Source organism: Euprymna scolopes, chromosome 12, assembly GCF_053919585.1.
Source record: "Euprymna scolopes isolate OS-2025 chromosome 12, ASM5391958v1, whole genome shotgun sequence".
In the NCBI taxonomy this organism is placed as follows: Eukaryota; Metazoa; Mollusca; class Cephalopoda; order Sepiida; family Sepiolidae; genus Euprymna; species Euprymna scolopes.
This window is the reverse complement of record NC_136493.1, coordinates 136,911,129-136,935,407: the sequence shown is the minus strand read 5'-3', so window position 1 is coordinate 136,935,407 and position 24,279 is coordinate 136,911,129. Positions and strand designations below refer to the sequence as shown.

General features: G+C 34.3%; 1 protein-coding gene across 1 annotated transcript in view; it reads right to left on the bottom strand.

Moving 5' to 3' along the window:
• The window catches only part of LOC145291108 (uncharacterized), a 130,865-nt gene that overhangs the window by 53,124 nt on the left and 53,462 nt on the right, over window positions 1-24,279 (bottom strand). The window contains exons 18-24 of the mRNA XM_080136624.1: window positions 20,949-21,068; window positions 18,541-18,660; window positions 15,682-15,801; window positions 14,332-14,451; window positions 6,840-6,959; window positions 5,440-5,559; window positions 3,904-4,023 (exon numbers count right to left, since the gene is read on the bottom strand). Coding sequence (XP_079992750.1) covers window positions 3,904-4,023; window positions 5,440-5,559; window positions 6,840-6,959; window positions 14,332-14,451; window positions 15,682-15,801; window positions 18,541-18,660; window positions 20,949-21,068 — 840 coding nt within the window. The remainder of the gene's footprint in view (window positions 1-3,903; window positions 4,024-5,439; window positions 5,560-6,839; window positions 6,960-14,331; window positions 14,452-15,681; window positions 15,802-18,540; window positions 18,661-20,948; window positions 21,069-24,279) is intronic.

Sequence of the window (24,279 nt, the reverse complement as noted above, 5' to 3'; positions counted from 1 at the left end):
ACTCAGCCATGGATATATGAGCACTACATGAAAGTTACTAACTTTTATATTCCTTTGAAAAATCAGCGTTATTTAACAAATTACTTATTAATTTTTTTATGTTTTTTTTAACGATTGGTTTCATTTCATTATTACGCTGAATTCTATTTGTGCATAGTTTCTACATTCTCCATCAGTGCGTAGAATTGAAGATGAAAACGTTGAAACACACACACACACACACACACACACACACACACACACACACACACACACACACACACACACACACATATACATATATGAATTGACTTTGTTGGTGCATGTATGAAAAAGTGCTTACTAAACTGCTCTCTGAATAGTGTTGATATACAGTATTTAGATATGTAGCAATGCTTTTCATTTATTTTTTAGCCTGCAAAAATTGCTGCTAAGGGGTCTAAATTGAAAACAAAGCACGTGACCTTGGCAAGTTAGGTCGAGTAAAACCCCACGCCTGCTGTCTCTTTTGCGCATGCTCCAAATTAAACATTCATAGCCATCGGTCCGTAACTCAGACGGTAACGACGCTGGAGAGATAGATAATGACTAAAGCTGGAGCGCTAAACGTTCTGGTTCCGATTCTAACGGATAGTACATAAGTTGTGTTCTTTAACATCTGAAGTCATTACTATACATTGTATATTATATAATAATCATATATTATTATGCATATAATAATTGATAGAGAATTGCTTTATCATAATAAATAAAAAAATCTATTTATGCGTATTTGACGACCGAGCAACGCCGGGCGGCTTGCTACTATATATATATATATATATATATATATATATATATATATATATATATATATATATATATATATGTATATATATATATTCCAAACGTGAGAGATGATATAATTATTTCCACGGCCAAACAACATCGCAGCTCACAAGAGCCATGACAGCCAACAAACTGGAAGTCCAAGACTCGAGTTTCGCACTTGTGTGAACTCATCAGTTCATTTAATCTGAACTCGGGATTGAAACCCCGAGTCTCTTGTATGCGAGAGAAGTATTCTGACATTTTAGAAACACCTTTAGTCTACACCGACTCTTCACGATATAATTGCTTCAATAATCAAGGGCCCGTTCTCGTAAATACCGAACGTCTTTCTGATCGACAGTATTTATTAGGTAAGATCGTTTTACTGTGGATATTTTAACCATTATCTCTGAAGGCATATACCATGCATTAGATAAAGCGAGCTAGGCGAGGGCGATAATCTTTGATATACCCAATGCCCTTGACAGCGTCTTGCATCGAAAGCCTCTGATAAAAATTAAATCATACAGTATTTCTGGACGAATACATAATGCAATCAGATACATTCCATATCAGAGAAAAACAGAATTTGCCGTTAATGGTCTTGCATTTATACAATATGGTATTAATGAGGGTGTGAATCAGAGAACGATCACAATTAAGGACAAATATGGAACAAACCCATTGATTGGTTAAAACTATCCATAATTACTAAAAGGTGAATATATTGTAGTAATATACATAATTGACTATTAATAATATATATAATTTAATATTAATAATATATATAATTTAATACTTGTAATATATATATATATATACATAATTTAATATTTATAATATATATAATTTAGTATTAATAATATACATAATTTAGCATATTATTAATATTTATAATATACATAATTTAATAATTATAATATACATAATTTAATATTATTAATATATATAATTTAATACTAAAATATATATAATACATAATTTAATATTAGTAATATATAAAATTTAATATTTGTAATATACATAATTTAATATGAATAATATACATAATTTAATAATTATAATATAACTAATCTAATATTAATAATATACATAAGTTAATATTCATAATATATATTAATATAAATAATATATATAATTTAATACAAATGATATACATAATTCTATATTAATAATATACATAGTTTAATAATAATAATATGTATAATTTAATATTTTTAATATACATACTTTAATATTAATAATATATATAATTTAATATCAATAATATATATAATTTAATGTTCATAATATATATACCTTAATACTAATAATATATATTATTTAATGTACATAATTTTACATAATAATATACATAATTTTATATTAATAGTATATATTTTTTAATTATAATATTATATATAATTTAATATATATAATGTATATAATTTAATGTTTATAATATACATCATTTAATATTAATAATATATATAATGTTATATTAGTTTAATCGGTTATATCGGTATAATATCTGCGTATGTGGAATAGTTTTCTTTAATTAATTTTAATTTTTTTGTAAACTTTAGTATAACACGTTTAAACATGTGTAACATTATTACAAAGAAAATGGCGTAGGTCAAAGAATTGATAACCTAAACATTTGACATATAACTTTACAGGTCAATGTGCAAAAATGACTCTTACGAAAAGTTTCCCTGGAAATTATTGAGAACATGCTCAGATCAAAACATAATTCAGTATCTACGTCGTTTTCAGTGTTTTATTGACCTATAACTAATAGCAAATTGATTGACGCTATATCATATACAAGATGAGCATATTTGATATTTATTAAACTCGAGATAAACTCTTGAATAAATCGTTGGATTTTATAGAATATTGAGTATCTCTCATATGATGATTTTGTTATCTTTTTAAACAATCAAGAGATTCATTTAATTTACTCTTTTCTGGACAACATATTAGCATACAGAAGACTTTACTAGCAAGCTACCAGGCATTGCCCAGTCTTAAAATACGCTTAAATATGATATTTTGATAAATACAGATTTCGTATTTATTATTATATTATATTGAACCTCAAAATATAGTAATGATTTAAAAAGTTAAAAGACTCGTCCGCCACTACCAAGAATCGAAACATAGCTAACGATTTACTTTTTTCTTAGGCATTAATGCCTGACCTGTGACGAAATGTTTACTGCAAGGCTAAAAATTAAAACAGGAATTCATAGCTATTACGTTACACGCTCATACCAGCAATGCCGTCGTTCGACCATCACATGGCGGATTCAATTTTTATAATTTCCACACTTCTGCACCAATTTTGCACGACTAAAACCCAAATATAACGTTTCGCATGGGCTGGAATACTATATATATGTTTACTATAAACTTTTTATGCAAATATTACGCAAGTATAAATCATGTAGAGTATTTGCTTGAATATAATTACACGTAATAGTTAACTAAGGATGACCATCCCATAAGAAAACCGAAAAAACTAATAGAGAATTAATTAAAATGAATGTTTAAAAGAATATGCAAATGAGCTAGATCGTTTGCAGATGAATTCAATTTCATGACTCATATATAACAAAGTTGTATTATCCTTTAAAATAAATAGAATAAAGGGTTTTTTAATAGGAATATGAATACACAAAAACCTCAACTTCATGGAAAAATCATGGAAGTATAGATAGAGATATAAGCTTATAGACGTTTATCAAACTAGACATTAAGTCGCTAATTTTTTTTTTTCGTTTCTCTTGGCCCCGAAAGGTCAAATGGCATTTGTGGTACCAAGATGCTATCTAATTCAGTAGAGGACTGGGTAGGCTACTTTAGGGGGAGGGGGTCACTTGGTGAAAAGTTTTCCATTTGGCGGCGCGACGATGCTTCCTCGCTTGTGTATCGTTTTCAGAGATATTAATGTTAACAATTGAAATACGCGTTCCAAACAAATATGATGGAAATAAAATAATAGCATATATAACGTAAAATAATAGCATATATAAAAAAAAATTAATCGTGGGATTTATTAAGATATCGATTATCTTTCGTATATTATATTTAGTTATTTTCAGAATCAATCTAGAGATGAATTTTATTTACCTTTTTCTGGACAAGCCATTAGTGTACAGAAAGTGTAGCCATCAAGACCGCAGTTGCAAAGATTGCACTCGTCCCAGAAGCTTTGTCCATATTTGTACGTTTCCTTTTTATACAAACATTCTGTGTACAAAATAAAACATCAAAATTACAAAAGATATAAAAATGTTGTACTATTATGCTTTTTTAATTCATTCACGTTTTTGTGTTACTTGTTTAAAAAAAACACTGCTATTGTCTTTTGATTAGGGTTTTTGTTTGGAGGATATTGTAAGTGATTGCCTTCAAATCAAATAAACTGTCCAATAAATAATCAAACCTGGATGTGTTACGGCTTAGCCTTTCGTTTGTCCTACAACAACTTAGTGTCTCACATGTCGTATAACGGCTGAGCGTCTCGCATCTTTTATCGACATTTATTAGTTTTTTTTTTAATTACATTTTCATCCCAAATTGCCACTTTGGTGCAAGGGCTACTATCACGGGCAACAGCTACTGTGGTACTATGTAGGGATTTGGGCAGCAAGATGTCGGTTCACGTTACACTTAAGCTTCTGCACGTCAGTACAGTTGAGGAAGCAGGGACCTGGAATGGAATTCCAGAGTCTAGCAGTTCTGGGGAAGAAACTACTGGAGTAGAAAGATCTTTTACATCTAGGGATCGTTACTGTGTGGAGGTGGAATTTAGCTGCCTGTCGGATTTGTCGAGGGTGTTTATGTCATGGGGCACAAGTGCTTGTAGTTCGTCAGAGCATTCACCATTAAAATACTTGTAGAACAGGAAGAGGGATGAAATATTTCGTCTATGAGACAGAAGCTGAAGCTTAGATGCCAGTTCAGGGCCTATCAGATTGGCGACTCTTATTTGAACCATGTCTAGGAGCGAGAGACTAGTAACAGATGCACCAGCCCAAATATGGCAGCCATACTCCATACAGGGGCGAATAGTGGCCTTATAAAGATACAGGATACGTTTGTTTGGAGTAATAATATGAGTGATTTGCTCAGTGCCCGTTTCTTCATTTTTAATTTTAAACTCGTGCACTTCAAATCCGCTGGAATGTTTTCGCATATTAGAAAGGAATTGTACTTCGAATCGATGAACGAATCAACCAAGTATATAGTCGCTGAAAAATCTAACACTTAAATAATGGGTATAATATCAAAGCAGTATCTGTGTATAACATATAAAAAGCTAAAATGGACTATAAAATTCTTCTGTAATATGGAATGTACAATTAAGGAGTCGGGAAACCGAATTAAAAACGTGTCGACAACAGTGAAAGAAAAGGAGAAACGACTGAGGATTGATAGACATTGTTGCAAATGAAATCTAGCTAGGAAAAGAAGCATATTTTGTCACCATATTCTCTAGATATTCGGAAAATGTTCGTGATTTGGAATGAAGAACAGAATAAATTAACACACAAAACATCAAAACATGGCTAACAAAGTATTTATATTAAAATTAATGATTAGTTTGTAATTAAATTGTAAAGAGAAACAATGTATAATTGTCCATAAACAGAGTTTATTTACCTTGTGGTGGACAAACGTCTTCAGTACAACTGATCTTATTCATATAATGGCAGACGCACCAATTACAACCGTCTTTAAATTTTTGTCCATGACTGTAACCTTTTCCTTTATGCCAACAATCTGGGTAGAAAACAAAGAAAAAATACAATAATTTTATACTTTATAGATTTATTTACGTTTTTTTTTAAATTTTTGTCGTACAAAAAGAAAGATAAACTCACATATAATTTATGCAATTATCTTTATGGATTTATGTGCGTTTTACATATTTTCAAATGACAATGTTATCCCACAATAAAGACATGGTCAAGTACTAATTCGAGTAAATGCTTATAGCTTGATGTGAATTCTACAATAACAAACGCGTAAAATTAAAAAGCATAGAATCAGGAACACATACAGGAAGCATTCGTTCCGATTTAAAGTAAATAAATGATTAATGAAATATCGGAACCTTCCAAAACTTTGTTCAACAAATAACATAAAATCTTAACGAATTACAAATATATAAATAAACGGCATAAAATATATATTTATTCATGGGCATGTTTAAAATGTTTCAAAGCTCCATAAAAATGTACGTATATAATTATGGGCATAGCTAAAATGTTTTAAAACTCCATAAAAAAATTTACGTATATATATGGCCATGTTTAAAATATTTTAAAACTCCATAAAAATGTACGTATATATTTATGGGCATATCTAAAATGTTTTAAAACTCCATAAAATGTACGTATATATTTATGGCCATGTTTAAAATTCATAAATATGTATAGATACATTTGAAATGTTTTAAAACTCCATAAAAATTACGTATGTATTCATGGGCCTATCTAAAATGTTTTAAAATTCCATAAAATGTGCGTATATATTTATGGGCATGTTTAGAATTCATAAATATGTATAGATACATTTAAAATGTTTTAAAACTCCATAAAAATTACGTATGTATTCATGGGCCTATCTTAAATGTTTTAAAACTCCATAAAATGTGCGTATATATTTATGGGCATGTTTAAAATTCATAAATATGTACGTATATATGTATAGATATATTTAAAACGTTTTAAAGCTCTATAAAAATTTACGTATATATTCATGCGCCTATCTAAAATGTTTTAAAACTCGATAAAAATGTGCCTATATATTTATAAACATGTCTAAAATGTTTTAAAACTCCATAAAAATGTACATATATATCTGTGGGCATATCTATATGTTTTAAAACTTAATAAAATGTGCAATATATGTATGGACATGTTTAAAATATACGTAAATAACAATAGACACGCTAGTGAATAAATATATAGATTGAATATGATATTGATTATCTGTGAGTATTATTTTTTAAACTTAAAATTAAACTTAATTATCAATACAGAAATAAGTTTATTTACCTTTTGGTGGACAATATGTTTTGGTACAGCTAATTTTATCCTTTTCGCGACAGACGCATTCATTGCATTCGTCCCAGAACACTTGACCCAAATAGTATCCTTGACCTTCATGCCAGCAATCTGGAGAGAAAACCAAGACACAAACGTTATTACTTTTTTAAATGAATATGTAATATACTATTACAAATGAGAACTCTTTCTCGTTCAAAGTAACTGTCGTAGATGGATGTAAACTCTATAGGAAAATGGGAGTATTTTGTGGTATACTCATCATCATTACAAATGATTAATTGAATACATGGAACTATTATGATATATATATATATATATATATATATATATATATATATATATATATATATATATATAACATACATGGCATATATTAGGTTGGTGCAAAAATAATATTGTATTTTGATGTTCAAATTCAAAAGATCATAAGTCTTTTTATAATAAACTTTATTAATCGAAGTAAGAACCATTAGAATCGACACCTTTTTGCCAACGAGAAACAAGTTTATTTATCCATTCAGCATAGAAATCCGGAGTTCTGAAAGCGATGAAATCATTCAAGGCTGATTCGGCATCATTTCGGTTTTTGAATCATTTTTCGCGCAGGTTGTTATCAAGAGGAAAATCGCTGGGCGAGAACTCCGGTGAATATGGCGGATGAAGAAGATGCTCGTAGCCCAATTATTTTCAGCTTCAGTTTAGCAACATGCGGGCGAGCGTTGTCATAGAGAAGAATTTGGTCCTTCATATCGACCAATCTCGGGTACATATGTTGGAGCTTCTGGTCAATTTATTGGCAGTACTTCTCCGCCGTAATCGTTTCGCCTGATGATGGATAAGACCGGCCGCAAACAACTAAACAGTCACCATAACCATGCAGTATTGTGGAGCTTCTCCGGCATCCAACCACTGTGACCAACGTCATCGGTTGTCGTAGAGGATCCACTTCACATCACACGTCACAATCTGCTTGAGAAATGGGTCGTTTTTATTGCGACCGTCTTCATCTTCGAGGCTCTCATCACCATTGCGAAATGTCTTTACGCTACACGTACGTTAATAGGTACTGGATGAAACGCATCATTAATAATACGAGCTGTTTTAGTAGTTTTCGGCCTAGTTTGAACTGGAACAAGAAAATCAAACTGAATTTTGTCCATGCTTTCGAAAAGCCTGCAAAAAATGGATGAAGAGATTGAGAATGGTAACGAAAAACACGATTCAATGGAGCTAAACGCGCTTCAAAATAGTAACATGGTTATATATATATCAATGAATTAATTCAGAAATACATACATAAACGTAACACGTGTGATAAAACGATATGTTTTTTGCACCAACCTAATAGTAGAATGCATTTTTTAAAATACAATTTTCACCCCCAAACAAGGCACAGTGCCACTTTGAAGTAGGGGCTACTTTCGAGAACATAAGATGCAAGGGTATTATGAAGGGAGTTGAGCGGCAAGATGTCTGTTCACATTACACTTGAGCTTCTGCGTGTCAGTGTAGTTCGAAAAGCAGAATCCCGGAAAGGAGTTCCAAAGTCTAGCATTTCTGGGGAAGAAACTATTGGAGTAGAAGGTTTTCTTGCACTGTGAATGGGTGGGATTTAGCTGCTTGTCGGTTTTTCTCGGGCGTATTCACGTCGAAGGGGTAAAAGTGTTTGTAGTTCGTCAGAGCATTCACCATTAAAATATTTGTAGAACAGACAGAGGGATGCAACGTTTCGTCGATGGGATAGAGGCTGAAGTCTATATGACAGTTCAGAACCTATCAGGTTGGCTACTCTCTTTTGAACCCTGTCAAAAAGTGAGAGACTAGTAGCAGATGCACCAGCCCAAATGTGACAACAGTACTCCATATATGTGCGAATGGTGGCCTTTTAGAGGTATAGGATACTTTCAGGCGTAAGCAGTTTTCTAGCATGGTAGAGAGAGAGCCCACCTTCTTCGCAGCAGTCTTGGCAATGGTATCAATGTATTTATTCCAGTCATGTTTCCATGTTTCCTGTAAACGTTAGGCCGAGGAGTTTAAAGGAAGTACTTTCGGGTAATGTGTTCATAGCCATTGCTATTGGTGATAGAGAAGGTTTCTTGTAATTACTGAAGGAAACAAGTTTAGTCTTGGCAGCATTGAATGTGACCCTCCATTTTTGCCGTCATTCCACTACAGATTGGAGATTATCCTCTAGTGTTTCTGCCATTTCCTTAGATATGTATTCGTTTGTTTTCCCCTCGCGCCTGCTATAGAGAGTGGTGTCATCAGCAAATATACCCATCTCAGAAACAATTTTATCAGGGAGGTCATTTATGAATATCAAGGATAATAATGGTCCAAGGATAGACTCCTGAGGTACCCCCACATTTACATCATATTGTTTAGATGTACGACTGTCGAGGACAACCTTAATTTTTCTCTTAAAAAGGATTTAATTACGTTATGTATTCTTCCAGTGATACCATATGATCTAATTTTCCTTAAAAGATAATCGTGCCATACCCTGTCAAAAGCCTTAGTTATATCGAGGGCTACTTTCCCTTTTTTTGTCTAGTGAACGGTATATACGTTCAGATATTACAGTTAGGATATCTGCTGTGGAACGGGTTTGCCTAAATCCGTATTGATTGTCGGTCAGGAGTTTAGCAGCTGTAAGGTGATGGACTAGGGCATGGTTAATCAAGGACTCAAATATTTTAACGAAAAGCTGAAGTAGGCTAAAACGGGCGATGATTTAATGGGTCAGTTCTTTCGCCAGAATTCTTGTAAACTGGTACCACAGAAGCGGTTTTTCAGCAGTCAGGAAAGCAAGATTCGTTAAGGCATTTGTCGCAAAGTTTGGAGAACTGGAGCAACATCAGCAGAGCACAGCCGGAATGAGATCGGGTCCACATGTTTTGAGATGTCTAGGTTTTTTATGATACCATGTACCTGAGAAGGGGTAATTTTCAAATCATCTAGTATGGCGTCTGTCCGCAAAGGAAAGTCAGGGAGAGAAGGGTCTAATGTGGAGTTAGAGGCAAACCGACTGGCAAGCAAGTTACCATTCTCGGTTGCCGTGCAAACAATCTCCTGATTGTTTGATTGTTGTGGAATCGTTGACTGCCCATTATTTACCACACTGTTGTAGATTTTTCAAAAATCAAGGGTTTCTAATTTCTGTGCTTCAATGCGTGTACTGGTGGTTTCAGTGTATTCTGTCTTAGTTGTCGCTATTTCTCTCTTACAATTACTTCTAGCTTCTATATACTTCTGTCTGTTTGAAGTGGACTTATGTCGGTTGAATATGCAGTACGCGTGCTGTCTTTGAGCAATGGCAGCTGCACAAGTAGAAGTAAACCATTGAAATTCCGTGTGGGAACATGGTGTTCAATTGCTGTTTTGAACTATTCAGTGGTCTCCTTTGTGCACTGTTAAGCTTGAAGAGAAAAGGTATTTCCCCAAGAGGCATCTCTGATGAGGTCGCTGATTGCTTACCAGTGAGCCATTTTGTAATACCTCGTTGTTTTGAGCAGTGGGTCTTCAGTTTTGGGTCGAGAATTAAGGGCGATATCTACCATTACCACAGCATGATGAGCATTCCCGAGTGGGCTGTGTACATTCCCTGTACAATCATCGGGAACTGTGATCAGAAATAGATCTAGAAGTGAGGCATGTTGATCTTGTTGGTCTGGGAAACATGTCGGAAATGTAACAGTTTGTGATAGGGAATGAGATATAAAGAAGCTATTTGCGCTGCTACCAGCTGCGTCTGTGTAAGTAGAGAACCCAAGCCAGTTACTGTGGTGGAAATTAAAGACACCAAATGCATGTACTTGTTCGCTAGTATCGAGGGAGAGTGCTATATCTATGCTGTCAGAGACTTTGTTTATTAAGCTACGGTCTAGGGTCGAGAGAGGACGGTAGAGAAAATACATGTAGCTAATATTATGGTGTATGTTTAATCTGAAGCACATAAATGCCTGATTGATTCTAGTTTAGTTTCTCTAGTCAGGGGGAGGGTGTTACGAATATAGACTCCAAGCCCATGCATGTCTGTCTGAGTCTTTACGGCAGAGTGGGAGATAATTTAAAAGTTTTAGTTAGGGTGAGTGAGGGGTGCTGGACGAGTGGTTGGGCAGAATATCAGACATGCAATACAAGTAGACCATCAGATGTCTTTACTTACAGGATTGAGGCCTTAGGAAAGCCTAGTGGAAATGAGTGCGACATGGCACTACAAACATCCCGATATTATACAATTGTTGATGGAGCAGCCGCTCTAAGCGCTACCAAAGAGTTAGGGCTCCTGTACTATCAGTCGGAAACAGCAGCTGTCAATCCGGTACCCTCAATTCATCAGACAAAAGTCAACCCAGTCCATCTGTACCATCTGTACCGGCATATATGCCACTGAAGCACTCCCACAGTGTCCAGTTTAGGGGAATGGGATGTGGTGGGAGTGGAGAAACCGGTGTCCGTTGCCCTAGTCAAAAAACAAGATCAGCCACTGAGTGATTCTATCGAGTCCCTGTGATAGCACCTCTACGCCTGGCTAATAGGCAAAGAAGGAGTATGAAAGCTGGGCGATAGACAGAGCCTATCTCCTCCTTTAGCAGTGTAGGTTTGCCAACCGGTAATTATTCGAGTCAGCAGCTCTAGGAAGGTTTTCGTCCAGAAGAGGCCTCCCTCCCCTAGGTTAAGCTTCAGAGTTTTCCTTCTCCTAGACGGATGACCTGGGAAGATCTGTGGGTTCATTAGCACCGAGAGGGCTTGCCCGCGCCTGGGTCCTAAAGCAGGTATTTCTGCGACCTTGCATGGGTAGTTAATGTTAATTTGTTATTTAGTAGGTTATATATCTACTGAAAAGTTACATTCCTTGAAGTGATTAATGGCATGTAGGAATTAGTGCAGTAGAATCAATTAAATTTGCAAGAGAATTAGTTTGAGAGAGAGATAGAGAGTGAGACAGAGAGAGAGATAGAGAGAGAGAGAGAGAGAGAGAGAGAGAGAGAGAGAGAGAGAGAGAGAAGGGAGTTAATGTATGGTTTAGGTATAGTTTATATATTAGTTTAGGAATAGAATACCATGTTAAATTATTGTTAACTTGATATTAGGAATTAAAATTTGGTGCCAAACTCTGTTTATTTAAGACGACAGAAAGATAAGATGTATGCTCAATATAGATACAAGTAACAACATTCGATTTGGAGTACAGTTCAGTACAAGTATAACTGGAAAATATATAACTTATGGCACATTCTGTAAGTATAGTAAAGAATAAATAGTATTTTTAAGTAGATACGAATATATGGAATTTTATATATTTAGTATGTTTATTGTTTTCAGACTTCTTACGAAGAAAGATATTTTCGCCTTTCTTTTAAAATCCGGAAGTTGGTATTTTGTATAATAACAATGAGTATCAGTTCAGTTTTTATGTATTAATTATTGTAATACTATCTCCTACCAGAGGGAAAGAGATAGAGGGTTGCTATTTATTATAGATCTCTTTAAGTCTATGTATAAGACTACGGATAGGAAGTTAATATGTAATGATTTTGAAAAAGTCAGTTTATTAAGGTTTAAGTGTTTGGAGCTAAGAACCCCTCTAAGTTACGTGCATCAAATAGAGTATTATGTGTTAATCTTGGCATAAAGATAGGATGAAGTTGAATTCCAATCTAAACTAATTCAAAGTCCAAGGGACAGGAAAGCGGTTTTATCAGTACACACACGGACATGGTGACACGCCACCAACACGAACCAGCGTACACAATTACCAACCGGCTGTTCTTTCCCCACTCCTTGCCTTCCAAATCGACCTGAATTTATAGTTGTCAAAGACCAACTGATTTGCTATATGCACGAGATTTTGCGAGAGTTTCCGAGATCATACCATTACAAAACACCGTCGGCGCCATCTTGGAATTCTTTTCTTATCCTAGCTTCGCAGCGATGACAAAGCACACACGCACACCTAGGTCGTTTGAACGGTAAGCCCTCATTTTCACAGCTTTTGCCACAGGTATGATACAAAGTGATATAAGAAATGAGATAAAGATTATCTGTACGATCACTGGATGTTCAACTGATCGGGGGGAAAATTGTCTATTCAGAAAATGTCTTAGATTTATATATATATATATATATATATATATATATATATATATATATAAAAGATTTAAAAAATTTATAGTACGAGGATCCAGTGTAGTCGATTTGATATAGGTAGCAAGATGGTCATATTTTAGTTATAGAATTAAGTTTAGCAAGAGATTTTAGCTGGGATGTTTATATAATTTACCTAGGTTAAATATACACGAAATAACCTTGAAGAGGCGTACGTGACGGAAAGGCCACGTTAAGGTGGCGTGTCTTTGAATTAGTGACGTAACGAAACTGAGGTCAGAGGTCGGGAATTTTAGAGTCGGCAGTTGGAGTTTGTCCATCAGTGAATAGACGACAGACGATCTAGTCATAAGGGTGGACAGACAGCCAAGCCAAACGCGCGCATAGGGGGTCATCGGCGGCCCCCTTCACTAGATCTCTGTGGAGTTCCCTACGGGTAGCAGTCACAAGGTCGCTGAACCTTGGTAGTCGTTTTATCGCAGCTCGGCACTCTTTCATGTAGGCAGATTTTTCCCTCGGCCTGCGACGGCTCTCAATAGAAGGGGCGAGAACGAGGTCGGGGAAGGCGGGAGTAAGGGAGTAATTACGGGTGCCATGGTTAGTCATCTTGCATGTAGTGGCTCAGGAAGGCCAGCCTCTCAGCATCTCGATGACACTTCAAGTCCGGCATTTCGAAGCCTCCCTCACACAGACGTTGAATACAGACCTGTCTGCTCACCCAGTGTCTTCCTCTGCCCCAAAGAAGCGAGGACAAGAGTTCGACAAGAGCTGTTAGGTGTTGTGCAGGCAGGGGAATTACGGCCAGTCGGTAAAGGATGAGAGGAAAGACGTAAGTGGCGCACGCCTCAGCTCTACCCTTAAAGGAAAGTTTCCTGGGGAGCCACGCTTGGCCAAAAAGCCAAGAAAAACTTAAAAAGCTAAGAACAGCATCTATTAACAACATACCTTTGATCTTAACTAAAAAGGCCAAGCACAAAAGTGTTACGGACAGACCAACCGACAGACCGACCGACGGACGACGGAGTGACTTATAGAGTCGCTTGCATGCGACTAATAAACAGATATAAAGGCTTTTGTTTTTCCCTTCTTATGTTCCTTGCTACGGAGTCTACAACATGTTGGCTACGTTGAAATGTAACGACACCGTTAAAGAAAAGATGTATAACGTTACAATTTGATAAATATTAAATTGCAGATGAACTCGAAAATGAATCGTTGAATTTAATACTGAATTCATTAGTTCTGGATATGATATGTTTAGTTATGTTTATTAGTGAATGAATCGATTGATTTCATAAGATATTAATTAACTCTTGCTGTGATCGTTTTAGTTTTCTTGATTGTTAGTACAGAGATGGATTATATTTACCTTTATCTGGACAACCTTTTAGGGTACAAATAATGTTACCGTTACCAACGCAGATGCAACTATTGCACTTGTCCCAGAAGCTTTCTCCATATTTATATTTTCTTCCTTCATGCACACACCCTGGGTAAAAAATAAAACAAAAATCACAAAACACGTTCACAATTTTATACAGTTGTGTTTTTTATTTATTTACGTTGTTTAATGTTACTTTTATTTCTTTAAATACAATTTTATTATCTAATACATATCAAATGTCTTTCTAATGAAAGGCGCCCTGGTAGTGGAAGTAAATTATACGAGGACGAAGTAATAAAGAATTAGCACTACGCAATAGCGGGAATATCCCTTTATAGTTTAAAGCAATATAATATAAAAACAATAAATGTTGACTAAAAGTGTAATCAGGAACATTGTCGCAGAAAATTATAATTCTTAAATTAAGGTCCTGGATATGACCTTAAACTATATCTGATGGTGAGACCCCAGCTTGAGAGCTTTGGGGAGTGTGAAATCAACCTTTAATTGTCATTGCTCCCAGGTCCACTCTGTTAGGGCCAAACTATGGGTTAAATAGAAACCGACTTGAAAAGAACAAATATATTTTATTAAAAATTTTTTCTTCAAAATCTAGGGATTCGGCATTAAATAACCTGAAAAGTGTAGATATGCCATAAAACAAAAACAGCAAACCAACCAACCTAAATTAAGTCGAGCGTGGATCTATAGAATGCGTACAAAAAAGATATTGTTTGATGCACGAATCGTCGTTTACAGATATTATGGAGTAAGCTGTTATACCTATTTCAAGAATAATAGACTTGCTCAAAAACTACACATGTAGTGAAATATAACACGTTATTATGTAGCAATGCGTGGCAGTTATGCCTCCAGAATTAAGACATGTACTTCTGTAACATAGTTTAATTGTTGATACACGTCTTGTTAATTATACTAATGTGTTTGTCTTGGTTATTACCTGCCTGCAAAGCTACAGCAATATAGCATGCGTAAAATTCCTATGAAAAAAAATTAAAATTGCACTTGCCCTAGAAGTTTTGTCTATGTTTGTACTCTTTTAATTCATACGTACCTTCTGGGTACAAAATAAAATATAAAAAATACAAAACATATTAAACATTTTATATAATTATCTTTTTTGAATGTATTTACTTTTTTATGTTTTTATTGTTTTCGAAAGACAATATTATTTCCTTATAAAAAATTACATCTTCTTATTCAAGACAAACTTGTCAGCAGAATTTAACTGATCCAAAACATAATAATGTGTATGTGTCTTTTATTGCAGAAGAGTTACTTTTTTTCTCAATACGGAAATAAAAGTTTACTTACCCTTTGGTGGACAAAATTTTCCATGACAACTAACTTCACCCTTAGGATGACAAACGCACCAATTGCAACCGTCTTTAAATTTTTGTCCAACATCGTATCCTTTCCCTTCATGCCAGCAATCTGAGTTGAAAATGCAGATAAAAATTACGAAAACGTATTAAGAATTTCACACAATTATCTTTATGGCTTTATTCATGTTTTTATTTATTTTGTTTTTAACTAGCTTTACGTCCGGCATTGTCCGGTCGTACAATACGCTTAAACATGATATTTTAATTCATGTAGATTGCGTATGTATTATTATAGAATCAATCATCTATTGAATAGTATCTATTACGAGGAATAATTTGCCCGGTGGACTTATTCAAAATATAAATGTATAATAAAATAATAATTATAATTCCGTCTGTGTTTGTTTACAATATCAAATTGTTTTTTTTTTTTACATGGGTGTCACCACTTATCAAAGCCCGAAGGCCGCTCAGGGATAAGGGTTATTGCGTGTACAGTAATCAATGAGAGAGTAGTGTAGTAATCATTAGTATTGGGGGGTTTGATAGAGTGTCTTACTTAAGGGGGCGGTTTGTCAGGAGTTTGTTTATGTTGGACTTGAAGACGTCCAAGTTGTAGTCAGGTGGGAAACGGGCAAGCGGCAGAGAGTTCCACTGGCGTGCAGTTCTAATAAAGAAGCTTTGCTCATGGAATCTACGTTTGAATTTAGGCACAGATAAAGAGTGGGTAAAATTATTGACAGTAGTTTAAGCCAGACGGGTGTTTCTCGTGAAAGATTGTCAGCTGATATTTAAGTTTGACGATCAATGCCCTGGAAAAAGTTACTTCTGATTAATGCTTAGTTTTAAAATATGAAAACGAAGAAATAATTTGCGGTGATTTTAAATAGTACTTGTTTTATCATAAATTGAACTTATTAATGAGAAGAAAAAAAATTAAAATTAAAATGGTGTGGTACACTTTGGTTTGAGCAAGGGAACCATTCGATTTCTAGTTGAATGCTCGGTGAAACGTAAAATGTTACCTTGTCATTTTTTTTTATCTATTAGAAAGTAAGACTATTTTTAGGATCGGATTTTTCGATTTTCGATACTTATAGGATAATTTTCTGTACTAAACATATCTAAGAACACTGCCAGAAATATAAATTAGCTTTACGTGAAACTTGCAAAAGATAAGCTCAGCCGTTTCTAAACACTCGCATACAAAGTGACTTTATATAATAGTAGAGAATATATGGTTCTATAGCATGAATGAAGCTTAACCATAAATACACAAATAAATAAAACAAATCAAAGGTCCAGAAGCCACTCGGGGATAAGGGTTATTGTGTGTAAAGTAATCCATTGGATAGTATCGTAGTAATAGTTAGTATCGGAGCTTTGATAAAGTGTCATTACTTAAGGGGCGGTTCATCAGGAATTTGTTTATGTTGGACTTGAAGACATCCAAGTTGAAGTCAGGTGGGAAACAGGCAAGCGGCAGAGAGTTCCACAGGTGTGAAGTTTTAAGAAAGAAGCTTTGTTCATGGAATCTACGTTTTGATTTAAGCACAGATAAAGAGTGGGTAAAATTATTGACAGTGGTTTCAACCAGACGGGTGCTTTTCAAGAAAGATTGGCGAGGGGGGAGATATTGGAGCTCAGACGAGCACTTGCCATGGAAATAACGATAAAACGAAGATAGACTCGCAACGTCTCTTCTGTGGGAGAGAGGTTGCAGGGAAGAGAAAAGGGCATCCCCCACTAAGCCACGAAATCTATTTTGTACTCTGTCAAGGCATGATAGGCTGTTTTTAGCAGCTCCTGCCCAGATGTGGACGTACTTGGCTTTTATATAGATAGAGAATTGCATCATTAGTGAGATGTCTTCTGCAGCGGTAGAAGGATCCCACCATTTTCCCAGCGACCTTGGCCACAGACTTGATGTATGTATTCCATTTCAGATCAGGGGTAAAGGTCAAACCCAGAAGCTTATAAAAACATGGGGCCTCCCCTAGACGAGAGCCATCCATTTCAATTAATGCCAGATGGGGATCAGAGCGTTTATGATGTAAATATAGGAGCTTGGTTTTAGATGCATTAAAGGTAACCAGCCACCTCTTACCCCATTGTACCACGCGCTCAAAATCAGAGGAGAGAGAATCAGAGAGAACTTTGTCATTTACGGCCCTTGGTGTTTTGCCATAGATGGCTTTTGGCCAAAAAGAAACGGTAAATAGACTAATTTATTTTATATATAATATTAGCGAGGTAGGACACCTGGCTTTCGTAAAATACGCTCAAATATGATATTTAATTCATCCCGATTTCGTATATATTATTATAGAGTCGTAATTTCAAAAGTAAAAATAAATATTTGGGTGTGATCAGCTAGAATTGAAACCAAAATCAAAACCGTAACATTCAAAGCTGGTGACGTTACCACTGTACCAACGTAACACACATATGAACTGATTAAAAACAAACTAACCTGAATGTAAAAATTATAGAACGATTTTCTTTTCAATTTTGAACCATTTTTTACCTCTTTTTAACTCTTTTCTGGTCCCCTTTTTCACCCCTTTAAAACTATTTTAACCCTCTAACAACCCATAACAGAATGGCCCACAAATAGTCCAATCATTTGAGGCTGCATAGCGCCGCTCTGCTACTTTTAGTTTCGGAGGAAATAGAGTTTTAAATATGAAGACAGACAGGCATAGTGTGTTTTATATATTAGATGAACATGTTGGATAAATATCAAAATGCAGATAAACCCGTGAATAAATTGTTGGAATTAATAGAATATTGATTATTACTGAGTATGATTTTCGGAGAAATGCTTATTATCAATATAGAGATTTACCTTTTTCAGGACAACCTTTTCGTGTACAACTGATTTGACCGTTTTCATGGCAAGTGCAACGATTGCATTCGATCCAGAAACGTTCTCCATAGTTGTATTTTATCCCTTTATACTCGCATACTGGGTAAAAATAAAATAAAAAGAATTTACAAAACTTATTTTCAATTTTATAGAATTATTTTTAAAAAAATATTTACGTTTTTTTTCTTTCTGTTTTGTTCATTTTGTCAAAAATCAATGTTTTGTCCTATTAATACAAAACTTCGAAATCATACAAAAACGTATCGCATATCACAGCGGGTAGAATTTTTCCCGGTTTTCAAACAAAAAATGAAACTCCAATACATGTTGATTACAGAAAAAACCCCAACTAAACCTCATTTACAACGTCGCCGAAAAAAACATAATACCTAAAATATAACGAGTCTCAGATCATGCACAACGTGTAAAAAATAATTTTGGATACAAAACGGACAATTTTATTTTCTACTAATACAACGAGGCTCGTGGCGCAGTTGATAGAGACGTTGAATCTCTACGGTTCCAGACGTGGTGAGACGACAACTACGGATGGCAGTGATTGCTGAGAATGCAGTTAGGAGATTCGAAGTTTCTATCCGTCGCGGTTACCACCTGACGAAAGCCGGAGGAATAGTTGGCCGAAACGTCGTGAAACAACAACTAATAAAGATGCGAATAAAATCAAATTAATACAAATAAGATCTATTTATAACTTTGGAAAATCCAAAACGCACGTCTGGAAACGTTATTTTTTTATGGCCACTATTCTGCTTTTCATCTTCCATGAGACACAGGTGTGAAAATGTTCGTTTTAGTCTGTATTCCTACACGTAAAAGCGAAATTCATAAACAAGAATGACGGCAAAAATTTAACTTTAAAAAGGTTTTATTTACTGAATTACGACTTACATTTTGGATATATAGTAGAAAGCTGTAAAGACCCTCTCTGTCCGAAAATATTGCATTATACATTTTCCATAAAATCCACCAAGAACCGGAAATCTAATTTCAAATAATTCGAATATCTGTTAAAAAATAAACTAGAATTTGTATTTAAATTTATAAACTAGACGCGATTTTATCAGTTGTCTCGCCTTATGTTTGAAAATATTACATCACACATTTTCCATGAAAATTAATCAAGAAATTCAATGTCAGATCATCCCAATATCTGTTTTACAAAACCTGTAGATTTTTAAGACTTGTGAAAGTTTTTTTTTTGATGATCATGAGTATTAACAATATAGAAATTGATAAGGGAATATTCCAATGAGTGTATATAACGAGCAATAACATTTAAGAATAGCTAAAAAGCCTCCCTTCTCCAAAAGTTTTATTAGATAAAAAATTAATGATGGCCTGTAAACGTCCCACCAATACAAACAAGGAGAAATGAATTTAAAGATGTCCAAAAAATCAGACATTAAGCAGACATGAAAACGCAATATATATTCAATAAATAACATATAATACGCAATAAATACCAATCAATTTGAAAATGAAGAAATATCGAAAACTGTTTCTCAATTTTTAATTGCGTGAGAGACAATTTAAATTGCATTTTCACCCCAAACAAAGCACAGTTCAACTTTGATTCAGGAGCTACTATCCAAGACATTATTTGCAGGGGTTCTATCTAGAGAGTTGAACAGCAAGATGCCTGTTTACATTACACTTGACTTTCTGCATGTCAGTACAGTCAGGGAAGCAGGAACCCGAAAGGGAATTCCAAAGTCGAGCAGTGCTAAGGAAAAAAACTATTAGAATAGAATGCCTTATCACATCTAGGTATTTCTACTGTGTACGGGTGGGATTTAACTGTTTATCGTATTTGTCGGGGGTATTTGTGTCGAGAGGCTCTGAGGACATGTAGCTCGTCGAAGCACCTACTGTTAAAATACTTGTAAAACAGGCAGGAGGATGCAACATTTCGTCGATGGGACAGAGGTTTAAGCCTAGCTAATAGTGTGGTGCCTATTAGGTTGGTGACTCTCTTTTGAACACCGTCTAAGAGGGAGAGACTAGTAGCAGATGCATAGTCCAAATATGACAACAATACTCCATACATGGGTGAATGTACAGCATACTCACAAGCGTAAGTAACTTACATAAACTTTTGGTAATATTTTATGAGCATGTTTGATATTGAAATACTGATAAAGCTGTGAATAGCTGATAGGGGTTTAAAGATATTCATCATAATTGAATAGTATTAACAGAGTTACTCTCCTTATCAATAGAAAGATAAAGTTTATTTACCTTTTAGTGGACAGGCGTTTTTAGTACAACTGACTTTACCGTGCTTTTTTTAAATAAGATATTGATTATCTCTGAATATGATTTTCGAAGTTATTTTTACTGTAAATATAAAAATTAAGTTTACTTACCTTTTGGTGGACAAGCCTTTTTGGTACAACTGATTTTACCGCCATGATGGCAGAGACATAAATTGCAACCGTCTTTAAAGCTCTCTCCAACGTAATACCCGTTTCCTTCATGCCAACAAACTGCGTAAAAAACAGATAATTTATTACAAAACACATTTCAAACATTATCATTCAAACACGCTAGTGTTTGAATATATGGTTATGTGGCAGTTTTAGTAATTTAGAACTGCTTTAAAGCTTCACTCATTTTCCGTCCAACTGTCAAACAATTATTACAGTTTATAGATCACCTTCTTAACTATATTGTGAAAAGAAACATTTTCAATTTTCGTGCAGTAAAACAAAACTTATGATAAATTTAGCGGTGTTGATAAGGAGGTGAGCAACGTTTTTATGACTGGTTTCCATAGCACCCACGTCGCTTCAGCTACTAATCCACTGCTGTCGCGAAAAAGAGAAGTAACAAGTGAAACAGACAAAATGAAAGAATGAAAGGAAAATAATTGGAGGGATTTTATTGAAAGCATACGAGTGTCGTACATTGTTATTACATATGTGCATGTTATGTTGTTGAGGGGAAAAAATCAAGACTGAAATTAAACAAAGACTAAGTGAAGTTATCGGAAGCATGAAAAAACCATGCATTACAATAGAAAAATGCGAACATAAAAAGTAATATAGTTAAGTTTAAACATGGAAAAGTAAACATGTTACAACTGGAAAGGAAAGGACAAGATCTTCTAGTAAAAAATATACTAAATTTATAACTTAAAATATTGCAGCATTAAATTTTTTTTCTAAATTCAATTTAACATTATATAATCAATTCTTAACGCTGCAATATTTTAAGTTATAAATTTATTATATTTTTTACTAGATCATCTCGTCCTTTTCTTTTCCAGTTTTAAAAACTAGTCGTTTACATTTCCATGTTTAAGCTTAACCATATTACTTTTCATGCTCGCATTTTTCTATTGTAATATAATTATCTTTATGCCTTCATTTATGATTGATGTTAAATATTTTCAAATGAGAATATTTAATACAAATCAGATATCTTTCTGATTTAAGAAAACATCGGAATATAAAGCAATGAAAGAAAACATAAACACTCTACGCACATAGATCGAAACTTCGCTCCGATTTTCAAACAAAAGAAAAAAAACCCTAAAAATATTGAGAAAAAATGCGGGATTACAAATTACATTGTTAGGATGATTGCGCTTATGCATTCATGACCTCAAAATTTCATCTCTCTGCGGCAGATATTGACGATGTGATACTCTAAACAACCTCTGTCATTGATGTGCATTAGAAGCATAGATATGTCATTGAATTATTGACAAAAATTCATTTAGAATGGCGATGCCTATGTAGAAAAATAAATTATGGAGCACAAAAGGTCGCTCATTTTAATGGTACGAATCTCGTCTTCGTAGCTCTTCAACTTTTTGAGTTTAAAAAATAGAAAGCTTTACTCTTAGAACGATTCTGTGGACGCACACTATTAGTGTTAATGTTAAGTATCCGCTAGGTACAAGATAAGTTTAATATAAGGTATATCTTAGTTTACAAATAACAATGAGAAAAATACGTAAATAATATTCCTCCTAAATATAAACTTTCCAAAAACCCCGAATGTCCATGCAAATCCATCACTCGTCTTCGTAGCTCTTTAACTTTTCAAGTTAAAAGAAAATTTTTACTTTAAAAACGACCCTCGAATGAGAAGGCGCGCTCCAGACGCCCATGCATAGCCATCATTCATCATTGCCAAAAGTACAGTGAGAATGGTTGTGATTATGTATGAAAATAAATTTTGAAGCATAAAAGGCCGCTTGTTTTAATGGTACTACTCCCGTTTTCAACTTTTTAAGTTAAAACATAGGATGCTTTACTTTTGGGACGACTCTTGTATACGTGGAATAGTTTTCTTGTACAATTTGCCGCTTCTTGTAGATAAATATTTCTAATTAAAACTTGTAAACAGGCAGATGATCTCCAGAAAGAAAACAGAATTGGTCAAAGAATAGACAATGTAAACGTCTGAAATATAACTTTAAGGTAAATCTGCAAAAAAAAAAAAAAAAAAAGAGTGTCTTACGAAAACTGTTCGCACTATTCATGATGGTATTAATACAGTGTAACCCCTATATAAGAGACTTCTACCATGGTCCCTATAACACTCTTATATCCGGGTTACCTTTATATCCAGGGGTTCTTATATATAGTGAAAATTTCACTTATATCCGTTTTTTCTTATATTCGGGTTTCTTATATTGGGGTTACACTGCACATAGTTCTACACAGGTGAAAACTACTTCAATCGTTTCTGAAAATAATTAAGTAAAATGAAAAGACTCATCCAGAAAAATTATAAAAAAGTCAATCGGAAATTATTTTACTAAAACCATAATCAGATCACAATTAAGTCACAATAAAGTATCTACATTATTTGTAATAATATAATCTAATATATCGAACGATATGTCTGTCTGTCTGTCTCCATATTTTGAAACTCTATCTTCTCCGAAACTAAAAGTCGCAGAGCGGTGCTAGGGGCCTCAAATGATTGGATTTCTTACGGATCGTTCTTTTATGGGCCTTTAACCAGGTAGAATTGTTAAGGGGCCAAAAATGGGCAAAATTGAAAAAAATCGTAAAACATTTTTGTACAGTTTAATGTATTTATAATTTTTACTTTTTAATCGGTTTATATGCGTGTCCCGTTGGTACAGCGGTAAAGTCACAAACGTTGAATGTTTCGGTTTCAATTATAACTCATGACGCATAAATACTTTTCTTTATGTTTGAAATCACTACTCTATGATAATATATACGAAATCTAGACAAATTAAAATATCATATTTAAACGTATTTTGTGACCGGGAAAAGCCGGGCGCTCCCTTCTAGTCCTCTAAAAGAAACGATGAATAGACTAGTGCTATTTCATCTATACGATGAATACTTCTATAATATAAATCTCACCTGTCTGTTTGAATGTATGTATGTTTGTATGTCCACCCAAAACTTTCGACAGAGGCGATGGATTTTCACGAGATTGACATCGTTTTGAAGCGCGATCGTTTGTGCAAGAAATATCGAAAGATTGGATAAAAAAATTAATTCCTTCATCTTCAACTCGCCACTTTTCTACAGGGAGGGGTCGCTTTTTTTCGCCGATATTTTCGAAAGTCCTCGACACTTTTCGATTGACTAGCCTTAATTTACTTAAGCCTACGTCACTTCATGATTGGCGATGGGCGCAACAGCAACGACCTCAAGTTTTCTTTTTACGTTATTTTCCTCCTCCACCTTATGGGTTCGATCC